The sequence below is a fragment of the Coregonus lavaretus genome (genome assembly GCF_964263955.1).
Source record: "Coregonus lavaretus genome assembly, contig: HAP1_SCAFFOLD_164, whole genome shotgun sequence".
Classification (NCBI taxonomy): Eukaryota; Metazoa; Chordata; class Actinopteri; order Salmoniformes; family Salmonidae; genus Coregonus; species Coregonus lavaretus.
The window spans coordinates 818,759-842,203 of NW_028159767.1; the positions used below are offsets into that span (position 1 = coordinate 818,759).

Consider the following 23,445-nt stretch of genomic DNA (forward strand, 5'->3'; position numbering starts at 1 on the left):
ATTTGGGATCTATCGTATCCCACAACTGTCCCAGACTATGTTTGGAATATTTCTTTCTCGCACAGAGGGACAAGTTGCCCTATAGAACAGAACAGTAGATTGGCTAGTGGCTAGTGCTTCCGCTGTTCGTTAGGCCTACTCATCTTGTTGGCTGATGAAAAGTAAATGTGGATGGTTCTTCCAAACATCTTAAATATATGCCTCGGAATTGGATAAGAAGGACGCGCACAGTTGAGTCCCCGATGTGTCTGTCTTCACTTGTAGTACTGTACTTCGGAGCTGAAATGCCTGTGAGAAGGACCCGATCACGTGACGGGCATTAGCTAATAAGAATTGAGATATCTGAGAGAGCCATGTGAGTGAGAGGCAGAGTATAGCTGGAGCGGAGCCTGCCCAATTTGACTCGAGATTCCCAAACGCTCCAATTTCACTCCAGCAGCGCTCACTTCATGAGCTCAGGGCGTGCCCGGCCCAGCATGCATTTGTAGTCTACTTCTGTGCTGCTATAGCCCCTTGCTTTAGCTACTGTCATGGAGTTCACTAAATATTTTCATAAAGAAACTGATAAAACACACAGGTGCTAAATCAAGGTGACTTACAAAGATGAGGACCAAGAGCAAGAGAGGGAGTGTGGTGATGTAGTGTCCACAACTAAATAATCATTGTGGAATCTGAAAAGATTTGTATCCCAAAAGCATAATGGTGTACTTACCACGTGCACATGCTAACAGAAAGAAACAAGGTGGGTCGATAACTAAGTGTGTCATTGTGACAGCAAAGTATTTATAAACAAAAAATCAGATCTCTTAATCGTTTGGTTCATTTTAGTTCTATTATCTATACTAAAGGCCATCATTGATTTTGGCCCAATAGGCCTGCCATATTCTCACGTTCAAGGAGCTTTCCGCTTTGATTGGGTTATAAAAACTCTGCATCTCTGCCTGGAAGAGTGGCCAAAAGGGTGTTTAGCATCCCCAGTGGCTCTGCAAGTGAGGAGAGGATATTCTCCGCTGCTTGCCGGATCTCCAGGCACCATCACACCAAGCCACAGACTGGACAAACTAGTGTTTCTAAAAATGTATTCTAAAAATGAATTCAAAAGTGGGTAACCCGCCTCTACCATCGGTTCTATTGGCCAATGTGCAATCACAGGAGAATAAACTGGATGAGCTCCGTTCGAGACTATCCAACCAACGGGACATTCAAAACTGTAATATCTTATGTTTCACCGAGTCGTGGCTGAACGACGACACGGATAATATACAGTTGGTTGGGTTTTCCGTGCATCGGCAGGACAGAACAGCTACGTCCGGTAAGACGAGGGGTGGGGGTGTGTGTTTATTTGTCAATAACAGCTGGTGCGCAATGTCTAATATTAAGGAAGTCTCAAGGTATTGCTCGCCTGAGATAGAGTACCTCATGATAAGCTGTAGACCACACTTTTTACCAAAGAGAGTTCTCATCTATATTTTTCGTAGCCGTCTATTTACCACCACAAACTGATGCTGGCACTAAGACCGCTCTCAACTAGCTGTATAAGGCCATGAGCAAACAGGAAAATTGTCATCCAGAAGCGGCGCTCATAGTGGCCGGGGATTTTAATGCAGGCAAAATTTAAATCAGTTTTACCTCATTTCTACCAGCATGTCACCTGTGCAACCAGAGGGGGAAAAAACTCTAGACCACCTTTACTCCACATACAGAGACGCATACAAAGCTCTCCCTCGCCCTCCATTTGGCAAATCTGACCATAACTCTATCCTCCTGATTCCTGCTTACAAGCAACAACTAAAGCAGGAAGTACCAGTGACTCGGTTAATAAGGAAGTGTTCAGATGATGCTACAGGACTGTTTTGCAGCACAGGGATGTTCCGGGATTCATAAAAGGGATTCAAATGGCTGTATTCCATAGAGTGCAAAGCTGTCATCAAGGCAAAGGGTGGCTATTTGAAGAATCTCAAATATAAATATATTTTGATTTCTTCAACACTTTTTTGGTTACTACATGATTCCATATGTGTTATTTCATAGTGTTGATGTCTTCACTATTATTATACAATGTAAAAAAATAATAATAATAAGAAAAACCCTTGAGTGCGTAGGTGTGTCCAAACTTTTGACTGGTAGTGTATATATAAAATATATGTATATCTTTTAAAATATATGTTCCTTTATTATTTTCCCCTAACCCTACCACCCTTCCCCTAATTGGATTAAACTAATGGACAACAACCCTTAGGCTTCTACTTCCAGCTTATACATACTATGTACATTTTACGGACACTGTATAGTTTACAATAGTTATCTTTTGTTTGCTTTTAGTCCCATCCTTCAGCTCAATTCAACCCCTCCCATCTATCTTTGAACACCATCCAGGTTTGATTTATATTTGCCATATAAAACTGTGCTGTGATGTTTCACAAAAGTTCTGAACCTTTCTATTCTCATATATTCTACATATTGTAAATTAATATAAACATTTTGGCTAAGAGCATTATTATATTATTAATCGATTGACAATGACTTTTTTGGGTACAGGAACCATGGTGGCCATCTTAAATCACCCAGCAGTGCTATTTGCACAGTTAACTCCAGGTAAATGTTGCAATTATTCAGCCATTCCTGAAATAAGCTACATATGGTGAGCACCAAAACAAATGATCTATTGTCTCTTCGCAGCAAAATCTGCAGAGCTGGGATGGTTGTATCCCGAATATACAGTTCCTTGCAAAAGTATTCATCCCCCTTGGCATTTTTCCTATTTTGTTGCATTACAACCTGTAATTTAAATTGATATTTATTTGGATTTCATGTAATGGACATACACAAAATAGTCCAAATTGGTGAAGTGAAATGAAAAAAAATCAAAAATCAAAAAATTCTACAAAATATATAACGGAAAAGTGGTGCGTGCATATGTATTCACCCTCTTTGCTATGAAGCCCCTAAATAAGATCTGGTGCAACCAATTACCTTCAGAAGTCACATAATTAGTTAAATAAAGTCCACCTGTGTGCAATCTAAGTGTCACATGATCTGTCACATGATCTCAGGATATATACACATGTTCTGAAAGGCCCCAGAGTCTGCAACACCACTAAGCAAGGGGCACCACCAAGCAAACGGCACCATGAAGACCAAGGAGCTCTCCAAACAGGTCAGGGACAAAGTTGTGGAGAAGTACAGATCAGGGTTGGGTTATAAAAAAAGATCAGAAAATTTGAACATCCCACGGAGCACCATTAAATCCATTATTTAAAAAACAGAAATAACTTGGCACCACAACAAACCTGCCAAGAGAGGGCCGCCCACCAAAACACACAGACCAGGCAAGGAAGGCATTAATCAGAAAGGCAACGAAGAGAACAAAGATAACCCTGAAGGAGCTAGAAAGCTCCACAGCGGAGATTGGAGAATCTGTCCATAGGACAACTTTATGCCATACACTCCAGAGAGCTGGGCTTTACGGAAGAGTGGCAAGAAAAAAGCCATTGCTTAAAGAAAAAAATAAGCAAACACGTTTGGTGTTCACCAAAAGGCATGTGGGAGACTCCCCAGTCTGCTGTTCCCAAATGCTTCAAGATGGCCACCATGGATCCTGTACCAAAGAAAGCAAAAGTAACTGAACTAATTGACTATCGCCCCAAAGCACACACCTCTGTCATCATGAAGTGCTTTGAGAGACTAGTCAAGGGTCATATCACCTCTACCTTACCTGTCACCCTAGACCCACTTCAATTTGCTTACCGCCTCAATAGATCCACAGACGATGTAATCGACATAACACTGCACACTGCCCTATCCCATCTGGACAAGAGGAATACCTATGTAAGAATGCTGTTCATTGACTATAGCTCAGCATTCAACACCATTGTACCCTCCAAGCTCATCATTAAGCTCGATGCCCTGGGTCTGAACCCTGCCGTGTGCAGCTGGGTCCTGGACTTCCTGACAGGCCGCCTCCAGGTGGTGAAGGTAGGAAACAACATCTCCACTTCGCTGATCCTCAACACTGGGGCCCCACAAGGGTGCGTGCTCAGCCCCCTCCTGTACTCCCTGTTCGCCCATGACTGCGTAGCCAAGCACGCCTCCAACTCAATCATCAAGTTTGCAGACTACGCAACAGTAGTAGGCCTGATTACCAACAATGACGAGACAGCCTACAGGGAGGAGGTGAGGGTTCTGGGAGTGTGGTGTCAGGAAAAATAACCTCTCAATCAACGTCAACAAAACAAAGGAGATGATCGTGGACTTCAGGAAATAGCAGAGGGTGTACCCTCTATCCACATCGATGGGACGGTAGTGGAGAAGGTGGAAAGCATCAAGTTCCTAGGCGTACACATCACTGACAAACTGAAATGGTCCACCCACGCAGACAGTGTTTTGAAGAAGGCGCAACAGAGCCTCTTCAACCTCAGGAGGCTGAAGAAATGTGTCTTGGCACCTAAAACCCTCACAAAACTTTACAGCTGCACAATTGAGAGCATCCTGTCGGGCTGTATCACCGCCTGGTACGGCAACTGCACCGCCCGCAACCGCAGGGGGTGGTGCGGTCTGCCGAACGCATTACCGATGGCAAACTGCCCGCCTCCAAGACACGTACAGCACCCAATGTCACAGGAAGGCCAAAAAGATGATCAAGGGCATCAACCACCCGAGCCACTGCCTGAAGGCGAGGTCAGTACATCAAAGCTGGGACTGAGAGAATGAAAAACAGCTTCTATCTCAAGGCCATCAGACTGTTAAATAGCCATCACTAGCACATTAGAGGCTGCTGCTGCCTATTGAAATCACTGGCCACTTTAAGAAATGGAACACTAGTCACTTTAATAATGTTTACATATCTTGCACTATTCATCTCATATCTATATAGTGTATTCTATTCTATAATATTCTACTGTATCTTAGTCCATGCAGCTCTGTCATTGCTTGTCCATATACGTATATATTCTTTAAATCCCATTCCTTACTAGATTTGTGTGTATTGGGTATATGTTGTGAAATAGTTTGATATTACTTGTTAGATATCACTGCACTGTCGGAGCTAGAAGCACAAGCATTTTGCTACACCAGCAATAACATCTGCTAAACACGTGTATGTGACAAATTAAATTTGATTTTATTTTATTTGAGAAGGTACTCTTGAGCTTTTTGGCCATCAAGGAAAACCCTATGTCTGGCTCAAACCCAACACCTCTCATCACCCCGAGAACACAATCCCCACTGTGAAGCATGGTGGTGGCAGCATCATGCTGTGGGGATGTTTTTCATCGGCAGGGACTGGGAAACTGGTCAGAATTGAAGGAATGATGGATGGTGCTAAATATAGGGAAATTCTTGAGGGAAACTTGTTTCAGTCTTCCAGAGATTTGAGACTGGGATGGAGGTTCACCTTCCAGCAGGACAATGACCCTAAGCATACTGCTCAAGCAACAATCAAGTGGTTTAAGGGGAAACATTTAAATGTCTTGGAATGGCCTAGTCAAAGCCCAGACGTCAATCCAATTGAGAATCTGTGGTATGACTTAAAGATTGCTGTACACCAGTGCAACCATCCAACTTGAAGGAGCTGGAGCAGTTTTACCTTGAAGAATGGGCAAAAATCCCATTGGCTAGATGTGCCAAGCTTATAGAGACATACCCCAAGAGACTTGCAGCTGTAATTGCTGCAAAAGGTGGCTCTACAAAGTATTGACTTTGGGGGGGTGAACAGTTATGCACGCTGAAGTTTTATTTAATTTTTTTTCTTATTCCTTGTTTGTTTCACACAAAAAAAAGTGTTTTGCATCTTCAAAGTGGTAGGCATGTTGTGTAAATCAAATAATACAAACCCCAAAAAAATCAATTTTAATTCCAGGTTGTAAGGCAACAAAATAGGAAAAATGCCATGGGGGGGTGAATACTTTCGCAAGCCACTGTATATAACATTCTATTGGTTGCAATAATTTTTTTAAATATTTTAAATTGAAAAACTCTAAGTTTTGAATCCAGCGTTGTTTTGTATATCTTTTCATAAACCATGTGACATGGAACCGGTACATCGAAAATCTCTTCCCAACTATTTTGCAATCTATATGGCACAGCTGTCCATTTTTGGATCCTTAAATTAAACTGGTATATTTTTTTATTTATCACAATTTTCTTTAGCCAATTTGGGTCTTTAATTAAGGCCGTTTTTGTGGTAATGCTGCAATTAGTTGGTTGTAATTTTGAGTAGAGCAGAAATATTTGTGTTAACTGCATGTGTGACTCTACCAGTCCTATTTATGATCTCAAAGATTATACTTTTTTTTATCAATTAGTATATTTGAGTATAATCATAATATTTGTTGTAATATTTCTTCTGCCTTTTGTGGTGTATTAAACTAAAATTGCAACCAACTTTCTATGGCTTGTTTTAAAAATAGCGATATTTTGGAGATTGTTTCATTTTCAAATAACCGAAAGTGAGCAATTGTAATCTGAATAAAGGGAAAAAGGCCATTCTTGAACATGGGGTGAGACATTCTTACTAATCTGCTAGAGAACCAGTTTGTATTTAAGTATAACTTTTGAATGACTGACGCTTTTAGTGAGAGGTCTAATGCTTTAATATTTAATAATTTCTGCCCTCCGAATTCATACTCATTATATAAATATTCCCATTTAATTTTGTCTGGCTTACCGTTCCAAATAAAATTGAATATTTTTTGCTAATATAATTTTAAAAAACTAGTTGCTAGGTGTAGGCAAGATCAAGGGCATAAGCAAAATAGGTCAACTGGGATAATACTAAATAACTAATCAGGGTGGTTTTTCCACAAATAGACAGGTGTCCTTTCCATGGTAGCAAAAATAGATATTGCTACAATGGAAAGGACAACACCTGTCTATTAGTGGAAAAACCTTTCTATTAAAATGTATAGTAATGAGATCATTACTTTCTTTCGGGATATGAATACCGAGTATATCCACATCACCATCAGACCATTCTATTGGTAAACTACAGTGGGGAAAAAAAAGTATTTAGTCAGCCACCAATTGTGCAAGTTCTCCCACTTAAAAAGATGAGAGAGGCCTGTAATTTTCATCATAGGTACACGTCAACTATGACAGACAAATTGAGGAAAAAAAATCCAGAAAATCACATTGTAGGATTTTTAATGAATTTATATGCAAATTATTAAATTACCAGTTCTGCCCACACATTTTCTATAGGATTGAGGTCAAGGGCTTTGTGATGGCCACTCCAATACCTTGACTTTGTTGTCCTTAAGCCATTTTGCCACAACTTTGGAAGTATGCTTGGGGTCATTGTCCATTTGGAAGACCCATTTGCGACCAAGCTTTAACTTCCTGACTGATGTCTTGAGATGGTGCTTCAATATATCCACATAATTTTCCTTCCTCATGATGCAATCTATTTTGTGAAGTGCACCAGTCCCTCCTGCAGCAAAGCCCCCACACAGTATGATGCTGCCACTCCCTTGCTTCAAGGTTGGGATGGTGTTCTTCAACTTGCAAGCACCCCCTTTTTCCTCCAAACATAACGATGGTCATCATGGCCAAACAGTTCTATTTTTGTTTCATCAGACTTTTCTTCAAAAAGTATGATCTTTGTCCCCATGTGCAGAATTTTCAAACCTTAGTCTGGCTTTTTTATGGCGGTTTTGGAGCAGTGGCTTCTACCTTGCTAAGCGGCCTTTCAGGTTATGTCGATATAGGACTCGTTTTACTGTGGATATAGATACTTTTGTACCTGTTTCCTCCAGCATCTTCACAAAGTCCTTTGCTGTTGTTCTGGGATTGATTTGCACTTTTCGCACCAAAGTACGTTAATCTCTAGGAGACAGAATGTGTCTCCTTCCTGAGCGGTATGACAGCTGCGTGGTCCCATGGTGTTTATACTTGCGTACCATTGTTTGTACAGATGAACGTGGTACCTTCAGGCGTTTGGAAATTGTTCCCAAGGATGAACCAGACTTGTGGAGGTCTACAATTTATTTTCTGAGGTCTTGGCTGATAGCTTTTGATTTTCCCATGATGTCAAGCAAAGAGGCATTGAGTTTGAAGGTAGGCCTTGAAATACATCCACAGGAACACCTCCAATTGACTCAAATGATGTCAATTAGCCTATCAGAAGCTTCTAAAGCCATGCCATCATTTTCTGGAATTTTCCAAGCTGTTTAAAGGCACAGTCAACTTAGTGTATGTAAACTTCTGACCCACTCTAATTGTGATACAGTGAATTATAAGAGAAATAATCTGTCTGTAATCAATTGTTGGAAAATTACTTGTGTCATGCACAAAGTAGATGTCCTAACCTACTTTCCAAAACTATAGTTTGTTAACAAGACATTAGTGGAGTGGTTGAAAAACGAGTTTTCATGACTCCAACCTAAGTGTATGTAAACTTCTGACTTCAACTGTATGCCGATAGTGAACAACCTTGTTTTACTCCTCTTGACAGTTTAAAACTTTCTGAGAAATAGCCATTATTTACTATTTTACACCTAGGGTTACTATACATAACTTTAACCCATTGTATAAGAGATTGTCCAAAATTGAAATATTCCAGGCATTTATATATAAATTTGAGCCTTTTCAAAGTCAGCTATGAATAACAGGCCTGGTTTCCCAGATTTTTCATAGTGTTCTATTGTTTCCAGTACTTGCCTTATATTATCTCCAATGTTTCGTCCATGTAAAAGACCTGTCTGATTAGGATGAATAATATCTGACAATACCTTTTTAATTCCAAGCATTATGCACTATTATTTTTGGTAGCATTTCTATGTTGAAGATTTAAAACAAAATGAGTGCATTTTTCCCCATTTTCCATCCATTTTGCTTTATTTTGCTAATATATTACACTTGACTTAAATTGCTTTTTTTTTTTTAAGATGAGTAGTGATTTGCATCGCCTCTAAAGGCACATTTAAAAGTTTCCCACACAATAAGTGGATCTGCTGTACCTATGTTATGTAGGAAAAAGTCAGTTATAAATTATTCTGTCCTGGTTAGAAACAAGTTGTCATCCAAAAGGCTGTGATTACATTTCCAATATCTTTGCCCACGTGGAAATTCTGTAAGACTAATATATATATAATATATATGCCAATTATTTGATGGCTTTTTTCCCCAACACTTTTTAACCTTTGATTGTTTATGAATACCCCTTTAGAGTTTCTTTGCCCATGGGATATTAGTATATTTCACCCCCCAGTGTTTTCTCCACACGACTTCATCTAGAATTGTTGAATGAGTTTCCTGTAAACAATAGATATTATATTCCTTCTCTTTTAGCAGGTAAATACTGATCGTCTTTTATTATTATCTGCTAAGCCATTACAATTATAACTGGCTATACTTATTTCACCATTTACCATAATGAGATACAATTTTCAATTCTATTTATCATAATATATGTTTGTAAACTTACCATTAGAAAGTACTATAATGATTGAGTGTCCATGTAGCTGTACCATGATATTTGCACTGCTACTGAGTAAACCTCCAATTGTTCTCCACTATTCCACACGCTAAAACCTCCCCCATCCCAAGTTGGATTGTTGTCCCGGTGACTGGCAGACCACCCTTGTCAACCTGAATCCCAGAGGGCACCATCCATTAAAAAGAGCACACAGTGCCACCCAAAGAAAAGAAGCAGATTAACTGCCAAAAGCATTTCCAACGCACTCACCTCGATTGTATTGTAAAGAGATATTTAAAAATATACAGTACCAGTCAAAAGTTGTAGAACACCTACTCATTCAAGTTTTTACATTTTTTTAAACAATTTTTTTATATTGTAGAATAATAGTGAAGACATCAAAACTATGAAATAACACATATGGAATCATGTAGTAACTAAAAAAGTGTTAAACAAATTAAAATATATTTTATATTTTAATACTTCAAATATCCACCCTTTGCCTTGATGACAGCTTTGCACACTCTTGGCATTCTCTCAACCAGCTTCACCTGGAATGCTTTTCCAACAGTCTTGAAGGAGTTCCCACATATGCTGAGCACTTGTTGGCTGCTTTTCCTTCACTCTGCAGTCCGACTCAACCCAAACCATTTCAAGTGGGTTGAGGTCGGGGGATTGTGGAGGCCAGGTCATCTGATGCAGCACTCCATCACTCTCCTTCTTGGTAAAATAGCCCTTACACAGCCTGGAGGTATGTTGTGTCATTATCCTGTTTAAAAACAAATGATAGTCCCACTAAGCCCAAACCAGATGGGATGGCGTATCGCTGCAGAATGCTGTGGTAGCCATGAATTCTAAATAAATCACAAAGAGTGTCAACAGCAAAGCACACCCGCACCATAACACCTCCTCCTCCATGCTTTATGCTGGGAACTACACATGCGGAGATCATCCATTCACCCACACGCGTCTCGCAAAGACACAGCGGTTTTAACCAAAAATCTCAAAATTGGACTCCAGACCAAAGGACACATTTCCACCGGTCTAATGTCCATTGCTCATGTTTCTTGGCCCACGCAGGTCTCTTCTTCTTATTGGTGTCCTTTAGTAGTGGTTTCTTTGCAGCAATTCGACCATGAAGGCTTGATTCACACAGTCCCCTCTAAACAGTTGATGTTGAGATGTGTCTGTTACTTGAACTCTGTGAAGCATTTATTTGGGTTGCAATTTCTTAGGCTGGTAAAAACCATCAAGCGCTATGACCTTATCCTCTGTAGCAGAGGTAACTCTGGGTCTTCCATTCCTGTGGCGGTCCTCATGAGAGCCAGTTTCATCATAGCGCTTGATGTTTTTTGTGATGCACTTAAAGAAACTTTCAAAGTTCTTGAAATTTTCCGTATTGACTGACCTTCATGTCTTAAAGTAATGATGGACTGTCGTTTCTCTTTGTTTATTTGAGCTGTTCTTGCCATAATATGGACTTGGCTCAAACGCATTAAGAAGGAAATAAATTCCACAAACTAACTTTTAAGAAGGCACACCTGTTAATTGAAATGCATTCCAGGTGACTACCTCATGAAGCTGGTTGAGAGAATGCCAAGTGTGTGCAAAGCTGTCATCAAGGCAAACGGTGGCTATATCAATAATCTCAAATATAACATATTTTGATTTGTTTAACACTTTTTTGGTTATTACATGATTCCATATGTGTTATTTCATAGTTTTGATGTCTTCACTATTATTCTACAATGTAGAAAATAGTACAAATAAAGAAAAACCCTTGAATCAGTAGGTGTGTCCAAACTTTTGATTGGTAGTATATATCCCCTTGACACTATAAAACATTACCAAACCCCAAGGTTATTGTAGGTGCCCTCTGCCAGTCAGGAGAACATTAACACCTGCTCCAGATGAATGAGACTAGGAGTCCTTAGGGCTTCTCTGGTCATTAGACTCATCTGTATCTATCTCTGTGAGTGTGTGTATGTGTGTGTGTCTGTGTGTGTGTCCAGTTCATCTTGTGTGTCAAGTTCATCTTGTCCTCTCTTCTCCAGAGATTATCTACAGCTGGGTGTTCAACGAGTTCCCGTCAATTGTTGCTGAGGACAGCCGGCGGTTTATCTCCCAGGTAACGGGCAACCTGTACGTGTCCAAGGTGCAGCCTAGCGACGTGGGCAGCTACATCTGTCTGGTGAAGAACACGGTGACCAACGCCAGGATCCTCAGCCCGCCCACGCCACTCACACTCAGAACAGATGGTGAGACTCAAACCCCTCACACCTCTTCTCACATGGGTCACCCCTCTTCCTGGACCCTCCTCCCCCTTTACCTGGACCCTCCTCCCCCTTTACCTGGACCCTCCTCCCCCCTCTCCCTGGACCCTCCTCCCCCCTCTCCCTGGACCCTCCTCCCCCCTCTCCCTGGACCCTCCTCCCTCCTCTCCCTGGACCCTCCTCCCCCCTCTCCCTGGACCCTCCTCCCTCCTCTCCCTGGACCCTCCTCCCCCCTTTACCTGGACCCTCCTCCCCCCTCTCCCTGGACCCTCCTCCCTCCTCTCCCTGGACCCTCCTCCCTCCTCTCCCTGGACCCTCCTCCCCCCTTTACCTGGACCCTCCTCCCCCCTTTACCTGGACCCTCCTCCCCCCTCTCCCTGGCCCTCCTCCCTCCTCTCCCTGGACCCTCCTCCCCCCTTTACCTGGACCCTCCTCCCCCTTTACCTGGACCCTCCTACCCCCTCTCCCTGGCCCTCCTCCCCCCTCTCCCTGGCCCTCCTCCCCCATCTCCCTGGACCCTACTCCCCCCTCTCCCTGGACCCTACTCCCCCTCTAACTGGACCCTCCTCCCCCCTCTTCCTGGACCCTCCTCCCCCCTCTCCCTGGCCCTCCTCCCCCCTCTCCCTGGAATCTCCTCCACCCTCTCCCTGGCCCTCCTCCCCCCTCTCCCTGGCCCTCCTCCCCCCTCTCCCTGGAGCCTCCTCCCCCTCTAACTGGAACTTCCTCCCCCCTTTAACTGGACTCTCCTCCCCCCTCTCTCTGGACTCTCCTCCCCCCTCTCTCTGGACTCTCCTCCCCCTCTAACTATACCTGTCTGAACCCCTCACCACTACCACTGGAATAGTCAGCTTCACCGCTCAGCTTGAAAACACTAGTCTGAGTCATCACCCTCCTCCCTCCTATCAGCCCTAACACTAGTCTGAGTCATCACCCTCCTCCCTCCTATCAGCCCTAACACTAGTCTGAGTCATCACCCTCCTCCCTCCTATCAGCCCTAACACTAGTCTGAGTCATCACCCTCCTCCCTCCTATCAGCCCTAACACTAGTCTGAGTCATCACCCTCCTCCCTCCTATCAGCCCTAAGACTAGTCTGAGTCATCACCCTCCTCCCTCCTATCAGCCCTAACACTAGTCTGAGTCATCACCCTCCTCCCTCCTATCAGCCCTAACACTAGTCTGAGTCATCACCCTCCTCCCTCCTATCAGCCCTAACACTAGTCTGAGTCATCACCCTCCTCCCTCCTATCAGCCCTAACACTAGTCTGAGTCATCACCCTCCTCCCTCCTATCAGCCCTAACACTAGTCTGAGTCCTCACCCTCCTCCCTCCTATCAGCCCTAACACTGGTCTGAGTCCTCACCCTCCTCCCTCCTATCAGCCCTAACACTAGTCTGAGTCATCACCCTCCTCCTATCAGCCCTAACACTAGTCTGAGTCATCACCCTCCTCCCTCCTATCAGCCCTAACACTAGTCTGAGTCATCACCCTCCTCCCTCCTATCAGCCCTAACACTAGTCTGAGTCATCACCCTCCTCACCCCTATCAGCCCTAACACTAGTCTGAGTCATCACCCTCCTCCCTCCTATCAGCACTAACACTAGTCTGAGTCATCACCCTCCTCCTATCAGCCCTAACACTAGTCTGAGTCATCACCCTCCTCCCTCCTATCAGCCCTAACACTAGTCTGAGTCAATACCCTCCTCACCCCTATCAGCCCTAACACTAGTCTGAGTCATCACCCTCCTCACCCCTATCAGCCCTAACACTAGTCTGAGTCATCACCCTCCTCCCTCCTATCAGCCCTAACACTAGTCTGAGTCATCACCCTCCTCCCCCCTATCAGCCCTAACACTAGTCTGAGTCATCACCCTCCTCCCTCCTATCAGCCCTAACACTAGTCTGAGTCATCACCCTCCTCCCTCCTATCAGCCCTAACACTAGTCTGAGTCCTCACCCTCCTCCCTCCTATCAGCCCTAACACTAGTCTGAGTCATCACCCTCCTCCCTCCTATCAGCCCTAACACTAGTCTGAGTCATCACCCTCCTCACCCCTATCAGCCCTAACACTAGTCTGAGTAATCACCCTCCTCCCTCCTATCAGCCCTAACACTAGTCTGAGTCATCACCCTCCTCCCTCCTATCAGCCCTAACACTAGTCTGAGTCATCACCCTCCTCCCTCCTATCAGCCCTAACACCAGCCCTAACACTAGTCTAAGTCATCACCCTCCTCCCTCCTATCAGCCCTAACACTAGTCTGAGTCATCACCCTCCTCCCTCCTATCAGCCCTAACACTAGTCTGAGTCATCACCCTCCTCACCCCTATCAGCCCTAACACTAGTCTGAGTCATCACCCTCCTCCCTCCTATCAGCCCTAACACTAGTCTGAGTCATCACCCTCCTCCCTCCTATCAGCCCTAACACTAGTCTGAGTCATCACCCTCCTCCCTCCTATCAGCCCTAACACTAGTCTGAGTCATCACCCTCCTCCCTCCTATCAGCCCTAACACTAGTCTGAGTCATCACCCTCCTCCCCCCTATCAGCCCTAACACTAGTCTGAGTCCTCACCCTCCTCCCTCCTATCAGCCCTAACACTAGTCTGAGTCATCACCCTCCTCCCTCCTATCAGCCCTAACACTAGTCTGAGTCATCACCCTCCTCCATCCTATCAGCCCTAACACTAGTCTGAGTCATCACCCTCCTCCCTCCTATCAGCCCTAACACTAGTCTGAGTCCTCACCCTCCTCCCTCCTATCAGCCCTAACACTAGTCTGAGTCATCACCCTCCTCCCTCCTATCAGCCCTAACACTAGTCTGAGTCATCACCCTCCTCCCTCCTATCAGCCCTAACACTAGTCTGAATCATCACCCTCCTCCCTCCTATCAGCCCTAACACTAGTCTGAGTCATCACCCTCCTCCCTCCTATCAGCCCTAACACTAGTCTGAGTCATCACCCTCCTCCCTCCTATCAGCCCTAACACTAGTCTGAGTCATCACCCTCCTCACCCCTATCAGCCCTAACACTAGTCTGAGTCATCACCCTCCTCCCTCCTATCAGCCCTAACACTAGGTTGAGTCATCACCCTCCTCCCTCCTATCAGCCCTAACACTAGTCTGAGTCATCACCCTCCTCCCTCCTATCAGCCCTAACACTAGTCTGAGTCATCACCCTCCTCCCTCCTATCAGCCCTAACACTAGTCTGAGTCATCACCCTCCTCCCTCCTATCAGCCCTAACACTAGTCTGAGTCATCACTCTCCTCCCTCCTATCAGCCCTAACACTAGTCTGAGTCATCACCCTCCTCCCTCCTATCAGCCCTAACACTAGTCTGAGTCATCACCCTCCTCCCTCCTATCAGCCCTAACACTAGTCTGAGTCATCACCCTCCTCCCTCCTATCAGCCCTAACACTAGTCTGAGTCATCACCCTCCTCCCTCCTATCAGCCCTAACACTAGTCTGAGTCATCACCCTCCTCCCCCCTATCAGCCCTAACACTAGTCTGAGTCCTCACCCTCCTCCCTCCTATCAGCCCTAACACTAGTCTGAGTCATCACCCTCCTCCCTCCTATCAGCCCTAACACTAGTCTGAGTCATCACCCTCCTCCCTCCTATCAGCCCTAACACTAGTCTGAGTCATCACCCTCCTCCCTCCTATCAGCCCTAACACTAGTCTGAGTCATCACCCTCCTCCCTCCTATCAGCCCTAACACTAGGCTGAGTCATCACCCTCCTCACCCCTATCAGCCCTAACACTAGTCTGAGTCATCACCCTCCTCCCTCCTATCAGCCCTAACACTAGTCTGAGTCATCACCCTCCTCACCCCTATCAGCCCTAACACTAGTCTGAGTCATCACCCTCCTCACCCCTATAAGCCCTAACACTAGTCTGAGTCATCACCCTCCTCCCTCCTATCAGCCCTAACACTAGTCTGAGTCATCACCCTCCTCCCCCCTATCAGCCCTAACACTAGTCTGAGTCCTCACCCTCCTCCCTCCTATCAGCCCTAACACTAGTCTGAGTCATCACCCTCCTCCCTCCTATCAGCCCTAACACTAGTCTGAGTCATCACCCTCCTCCCTCCTATCAGCCCTAACACTAGTCTGAGTCATCACCCTCCTCCCCCCTATCAGCCCTAACACTAGTCTGAGTCATCACCCTCCTCCCTCCTATCAGCCCTAACACTAGTCTGAGTCATCACCCTCCTCCCTCCTATCAGCCCTAACACTAGTCTGAGTCCTCACCCTCCTCCCTCCTATCAGCCCTAACACTAGTCTGAGTCATCACCCTCCTCCCTCCTATCAGCCCTAACACTAGTCTGAGTCATCACCCTCCTCACCCCTATCAGCCATAACACTAGTCTGAGTCATCACCCTCCTCCCTCCTATCAGCCCTAACACTAGTCTGAGTCATCACCCTCCTCCCTCCTATCAGCCCTAACACTAGTCTGAGTCATCACCCTCCTCCCTCCTATCAGCCCTAACACTAGTCTGAGTCATCACCCTCCTCCCTCCTATCAGCCCTAACACTAGTCTGAGTCATCACCCTCCTCCCTCCTATCAGCCCTAACACTAGTCTGAGTCATCACCCTCCTCCCTCCTATCAGCCCTAACACTAGTCTGAGTCATCACCCTCCTCACCCCTATCAGCCCTAACACTAGTCTGAGTCATCACCCTCCTCCCTCCTATCAGCCCTAACACTAGTCTGAGTCATCACCCTCCTCCCTCCTATCAGCCCTAACACTAGTCTGAGTCATCACCCTCCTCCCTCCTATCAGCCCTAACACTAGTCTGAGTCATCACCCTCCTCCCTCCTATCAGCCCTAACACTAGTCTGAGTCCTCACCCTCCTCCCTCCTATCAGCCCTAACACTAGTCTGAGTCATCACCCTCCTCCCTCCTATCAGCCCTAACACTAGTCTGAGTCATCACCCTCCTCCATCCTATCAGCCCTAACACTAGTCTGAGTCATCACCCTCCTCCCTCCTATCAGCCCTAACACTAGTCTGAGTCCTCACCCTCCTCCCTCCTATCAGCCCTAACACTAGTCTGAGTCATCACCCTCCTCCCTCCTATCAGCCCTAACACTAGTCTGAGTCATCACCCTCCTCCCTCCTATCAGCCCTAACACTAGTCTGAGTCATCACCCTCCTCCCTCCTATCAGCCCTAACACTAGTCTGAGTCATCACCCTCCTCCCTCCTATCAGCCCTAACACTAGTCTGGGTCATCACCCTCCTCCCTCCTATCAGCCCTAACACTAGTCTGAGTCATCACCCTCCTCCCTCCTATCAGCCCTAACACTAGTCTGAGTCATCACCCTCCTCACCCCTATCAGCCCTAACACTAGTCTGAGTCATCACCCTCCTCCCTCCTATCAGCCCTAACACTAGGTTTAGTCATCACCCTCCTCCCTCCTATCAGCCCTAACACTAGTCTGAGCCATCACCCTCCTCCCTCCTATCAGCCCTAACACTAGTCTGAGTCATCACCCTCCTCCCTCCTATCAGCCCTAACACTAGTCTGAGTCATCACCCTCCTCCCTCCTATCAGCCCTAACACTAGTCTGAGTCATCACCCTCCTCCCTCCTATCAGCCCTAACACTAGTCTGAGTCATCACCCTCCTCCCTCCTATCAGCCCTAACACTAGTCTGAGTCATCACCCTCCTCCCTCCTATCAGCCCTAACACTAGTCTGAGTCATCACCCTCCTCCCCCCTATCAGCCCTAACACTAGTCTGAGTCCTCACCCTCCTCCCTCCTATCAGCCCTAACACTAGTCTGAGTCATCACCCTCCTCCCTCCTATCAGCCCTAACACTAGTCTGAGTCATCACCCTCCTCCCTCCTATCAGCCCTAACACTAGTCTGAGTCATCACCCTCCTCCCTCCTATCAGCCCTAACACTAGTCTGAGTCATCACCCTCCTCCCTCCTATCAGCCCTAACACTAGTCTGAGTCATCACCCTCCTCACCCCTATCAGCCCTAACACTAGTCTGAGTCATCACCCTCCTCACCCCTATCAGCCCTAACACTAGTCTGAGTCATCACCCTCATCCCTCCTATCAGCCCTAACACTAGTCTGAGTCATCACCCTCCTCCCTCCTATCAGCCCTAACACTAGTCTGAGTCATCACCCTCCTCCCTCCTATCAGCCCTAACACTAGTCTGAGTCATCACCCTCCTCACCCCTATCAGCCCTAACACTAGTCTGAGTCATCACCCTCCTCCCTCCTATCAGCTCTAACACTAGTCTGAGTCATCACCCTCCTCCCTCCTATCAGCCCTAACACTAGTCTGAGTCATCACCCTCCTCCCTCCTATCAGCCCTAACACTAGTCTGAGTCATCACCCTCCTCACCCCTATCAGCCCTAACACTAGTCTGAGTCATCACCCTCCTCACCCCTATCAGCCCTAACACTAGTCTGAGTCATCACCCTCCTCCCTCCTATCAGCCCTAACACTAGTCTGAGTCATCACCCTCCTCCCCCCTATCAGCCCTAACACTAGTCTGAGTCATCACCCTCCTCCCTCCTATCAGCCCTAACACTAGTCTGAGTCATCACCCTCCTCCCTCCTATCAGCCCTAACACTAGTCTGAGTCCTCACCCTCCTCCCTCCTATCAGCCCTAACACTAGTCTGAGTCATCACCCTCCTCCCTCCTATCAGCCCTAACACTAGTCTGAGTCATCACCCTCCTCACCCCTATCAGCCCTAACACTAGTCTGAGTAATCACCCTCCTCCCTCCTATCAGCCCTAACACTAGTCTGAGTCATCACCCTCCTCCCTCCTATCAGCCCTAACACTAGTCTGAGTCATCACCCTCCTCCCTCCTATCAGCCCTAACACCAGCCCTAACACTAGTCTAAGTCATCACCCTCCTCCCTCCTATCAGCCCTAACACTAGTCTGAGTCATCACCCTCCTCCCTCCTATCAGCCCTAACACTAGTCTGAGTCATCACCCTCCTCCCTCCTATCAGCCCTAACACTAGTCTGAGTCATCACCCTCATCCCTCCTATCAACCCTAACACTAGTCTGAGTCATCACCCTCCTCCCTCCTATCAGCCCTAACACTAGTCTGAGTCATCACCCTCCTCCCTCCTATCAGCCCTAACACTAGTCTGAGTCATCACCCTCCTCACCCCTATCAGCCCTAACACTAGTCTGAGTCATCACCCTCCTCCCTCCTATCAGCCCTAACACTAGTCTGAGTCATCACCCTCCTCCCTCCTATCAGCCCTAACACTAGTCTGAGTCATCACCCTCATCCCTCCTATCAGCCCTAACACTAGTCTGAGTCATCACCCTCCTCCCTCCTATCAGCCCTAACACTAGTCTGAGTCATCACCCTCCTCCCTCCTATCAGCCCTAACACTAGTCTGAGTCATCACCCTCCTCCCTCCTATCAGCCCTAACACTAGTCTGAGTCATCACCCTCATCCCTCCTATCAACCCTAACACTAGTCTGAGTCATCACCCTCCTCCCTCCTATCAGCCCTAACACTAGTCTGAGTCATCACCCTCCTCCCTCCTATCAGCCCTAACACTAGTCTGAGTCATCACCCTCCTCACCCCTATCAGCCCTAACACTAGTCTGAGTCATCACCCTCATCCCTCCTATCAACCCTAACACTAGTCTGAGTCATCACCCTCATCCCTCCTATCAGCCCTAACACTAGTCTGAGTCATCACCCTCCTCCCTCCTATCAGCCCTAACACTAGTCTGAGTCATCACCCTCCTCCCTCCTATCAGCCCTAACACTAGTCTGAGTCATCACCCTCCTCCCTCCTATCAGCCCTAACACTAGTCTGAGTCATCACCCTCCTCCCTCCTATCAGCCCTAACACTAGTCTGAGTCATCACCCTCATCCCTCCTATCAGCCCTAACACTAGTCTGAGTCATCACCCTCCTCCCTCCTATCAGCCCTAACACTAGTCTGAGTCATCACCCTCCTCCCTCCTATCAGCCCTAACACTAGTCTGAGTCATCACCCTCCTCACCCCTATCAGCCCTAACACTAGTCTGAGTCATCACCCTCCTCCCTCCTATCAGCCCTAACACTAGTCTGAGTCATCACCCTCCTCCCTCCTATCAGCCCTAACACTAGTCTGAGTCATCACCCTCATCCCTCCTATCAGCCCTAACACTAGTCTGAGTCATCACCCTCCTCCCTCCTATCAGCCCTAACACTAGTCTGAGTCATCACCCTCCTCCCTCCTATCAGCCCTAACACTAGTCTGAGTCATCACCCTCCTCCCTCCTATCAGCCCTAACACTAGTCTGAGTCATCACCCTCATCCCTCCTATCAACCCTAACACTAGTCTGAGTCATCACCCTCCTCCCTCCTATCAGCCCTAACACTAGTCTGAGTCATCACCCTCCTCCCTCCTATCAGCCCTAACACTAGTCTGAGTCATCACCCTCCTCACCCCTATCAGCCCTAACACTAGTCTGAGTCATCACCCTCCTCCCTCCTATCAGCCCTAACACTAGTCTGAGTCATCACCCTCCTCCCTTCTATCAGCCCTAACACTAGTCTGAGTCATCACCCTCCTCCCTCCTATCAGCCCTAACACTAGTCTGAGTCATCACCCTCCTCCCTCCTATCAGCCCTAACACTAGTCTGAGTCATCACCCTCCTCACCCCTATCAGCCCTAACACTAGTCTGAGTCATCACCCTCATCCCTCCTATCAGCCCTAACACTAGTCTGAGTCATCACCCTCATCCCTCCTATCAGCCCTAACACTAGTCTGAGTCATCACCCTCCTCCCTCCTATCAGCCCTAACACTAGTCTGAGTCATCACCCTCCTCCCTCCTATCAGCCCTAACACTAGTCTGAGTCATCACCCTCCTCCCTCCTATCAGCCCTAACACTAGTCTGAGTCATCACCCTCCTCCCTCCTATCAGCCCTAACACTAGTCTGAGTCATCACCCTCATCCCTCCTATCAGCCCTAACACTAGTCTGAGTCATCACCCTCCTCCCTCCTATCAGCCCTAACACTAGTCTGAGTCATCACCCTCCTCCCTCCTATCAGCCCTAACACTAGTCTGAGTCATCACCCTCCTCCCTCCTATCAGCCCTAACACTAGTCTGAGTCATCACCCTCCTCCCTCCTATCAGCCCTAACACTAGTCTGAGTCATCACCCTCCTCCCTCCTATCAGCCCTAACACTAGTCTGAGTCCTCACCCTCCTCACCCCTATCAGCCCTAACACTAGTCTGAGTCATCACCCTCCTCCCTCCTATCAGCCCTAACACTAGTCTGAGTCATCACCCTCCTCCCTCCTATCAGCCCTAACACTAGTCTGAGTCATCACCCTCATCCCTCCTATCAGCCCTAACACTAGTCTGAGTCATCACCCTCATCCCTCCTATCAGCCCTAACACTAGTCTGAGTCATCACCCTCCTCCCTCCTATCAGCCCTAACACTAGTCTGAGTCATCACCCTCCTCCCTCCTATCAGCCCTAACACTAGTCTGAGTCATCACCCTCCTCCCTCCTATCAGCCCTAACACTAGTCTGAGTCATCACCCTCCTCCCTCCTATCAGCCCTAACACTAGTCTGAGTCATCACCCTCCTCCCTCCTATCAGCCCTAACACTAGTCTGAGTCATCACCCTCCTCCCTCCTATCAGCCCTAACACTAGTCTGAGTCCTCACCCTCCTCACCCCTATCAGCCCTAACACTAGTCTGAGTCATCACCCTCCTCCCTCCTATCAGCCCTAACACTAGTCTGAGTCATCACCCTCCTCCCTCCTATCAGCCCTAACACTAGTCTGAGTCATCACCCTCCTCCCTCCTATCAGCCCTAACACTAGTCTGAGTCATCACCCTCCTCCCTCCTATCAGCCCTAACACTAGTCTGAGTCCTCACCCTCCTCACCCCTATCAGCCCTAACACTAGTCTGAGTCATCACCCTCCTCCCTCCTATCAGCCCTAACACTAGTCTGAGTCATCACCCTCCTCACCCCTATCAGCCCTAACACTAGTCTGAGTCATCACCCTCCTCACCCCTATCAGCCCTAACACTAGTCTGAGTCATCACCCTCCTCCCTCCTATCAGCCCTAACACTAGTCTGAGTCATCACCCTCCTCCCCCCTATCAGCCCTAACACTAGTCTGAGTCCTCACCCTCCTCCCTCCTATCAGCCCTAACACTAGTCTGAGTCATCACCCTCCTCCCTCCTATCAGCCCTAACACTAGTCTGAGTCATCACCCTCCTCCCTCCTATCAGCCCTAACACTAGTCTGAGTCATCACCCTCCTCCCTCCTATCAGCCCTAACACTAGTCTGAGTCATCACCCTCCTCCCTCCTATCAGCCCTAACACTAGTCTGAGTCATCACCCTCCTCACCCCTATCAGCCCTAACACTAGTCTGAGTCATCACCCTCCTCACCCCTATCAGCCCTAACACTAGTCTGAGTCATCACCCTCCTCCCTCCTATCAGCCCTAACACTAGTCTGAGTCATCACCCTCCTCCCTCCTATCAGCCCTAACACTAGTCTGAGTCATCACCCTCCTCCCTCCTATCAGCCCTAACACTAGTCTGAGTCATCACCCTCCTCACCCCTATCAGCCCTAACACTAGTCTGAGTCATCACCCTCCTCCCTCCTATCAGCCCTAACACTAGTCTGAGTCATCACCCTCCTCCCTCCTATCAGCCCTAACACTAGTCTGAGTCATCACCCTCCTCCCTCCTATCAGCCCTAACACTAGTCTGAGTCATCTCCCTCCTCACCCCTATCAGCCCTAACACTAGTCTGAGTCATCACCCTCCTCCCTCCTATCAGCCCTAACACTAGTCTGAGTCATCACCCTCATCCCTCCTATCAGCCCTAACACTAGTCTGAGTCATCACCCTCCTCCCTCCTATCAGCCCTAACACTAGTCTGAGTCATCACCCTCCTCCCTCCTATCAGCCCTAACACTAGTCTGAGTCATCACCCTCCTCCCTCCTATCAGCCCTAACACTAGTCTGAGTCATCACCCTCATCCCTCCTATCAGCCCTAACACTAGTCTGAGTCATCACCCTCCTCCCTCCTATCAGCCCTAACACTAGTCTGAGTCATCACCCTCCTCCCTCCTATCAGCCCTAACACTAGTCTGAGTCATCACCCTCCTCCCTCCTATCAGCCCTAACACTAGTCTGAGTCATCACCCTCCTCCCTCCTATCAGCCCTAACACTAGTCTGAGTCATCACCCTCCTCCCTCCTATCAGCCCTAACACTAGTTTGAGTCATCACCCTTATCCCTCCTATCAGCCCTATAGACTACATCTTTAGACAGACACGTTACCCCCATCAGCCCCAGACAATTATTCAACCATTGCCCAGGTTCAAGTGACATGCCCAGGTGTTTGGCCTGACATTTCCAGAGCATGAAGCAGGTGTTTGTGTGAGTGCAGTGTATGGATCAATAGTGTGGTTAGACTGGAACCTTTCATCATGCACTGTGTTATTTACAGCTTGTTTGTTATTTTTTGATTAACATGACCTGACCATTAAACAAACGCTGGACCCTAGGGAAAGCTTTGAAACTGAAAGATTTGAGTTTGAATTTGGCATGACATTTATTTCCTTCACCTCCAAAACTGTTTCATTCATGTCAACATTGACTTCCTCCTCTCCATGAAAGAGCAGGGCTTCTCATAATGATGTGATTCCCATGTGGAAACCTAAAGGCAGATTTTGATACTGTAATACATGAGCACTCAGGCACGCCACCTGCAAATGACCT

At 47.1% G+C, this 23,445-nt stretch overlaps 1 protein-coding gene across 1 annotated transcript in view; it reads left to right on the forward strand.

Annotated features, from left to right (window-relative positions):
- The window catches only part of LOC311122463 (contactin-5-like), a gene marked incomplete at both ends in the record, with an annotated part of 297,075 nt that overhangs the window by 221,141 nt on the left and 52,489 nt on the right, over nt 1–23,445 (forward strand). Inside the window, one exon of the mRNA XM_084196816.1 lies at nt 11,467–11,670. Coding sequence (XP_084052942.1) covers nt 11,467–11,670 — 204 coding nt within the window. The remainder of the gene's footprint in view (nt 1–11,466; nt 11,671–23,445) is intronic.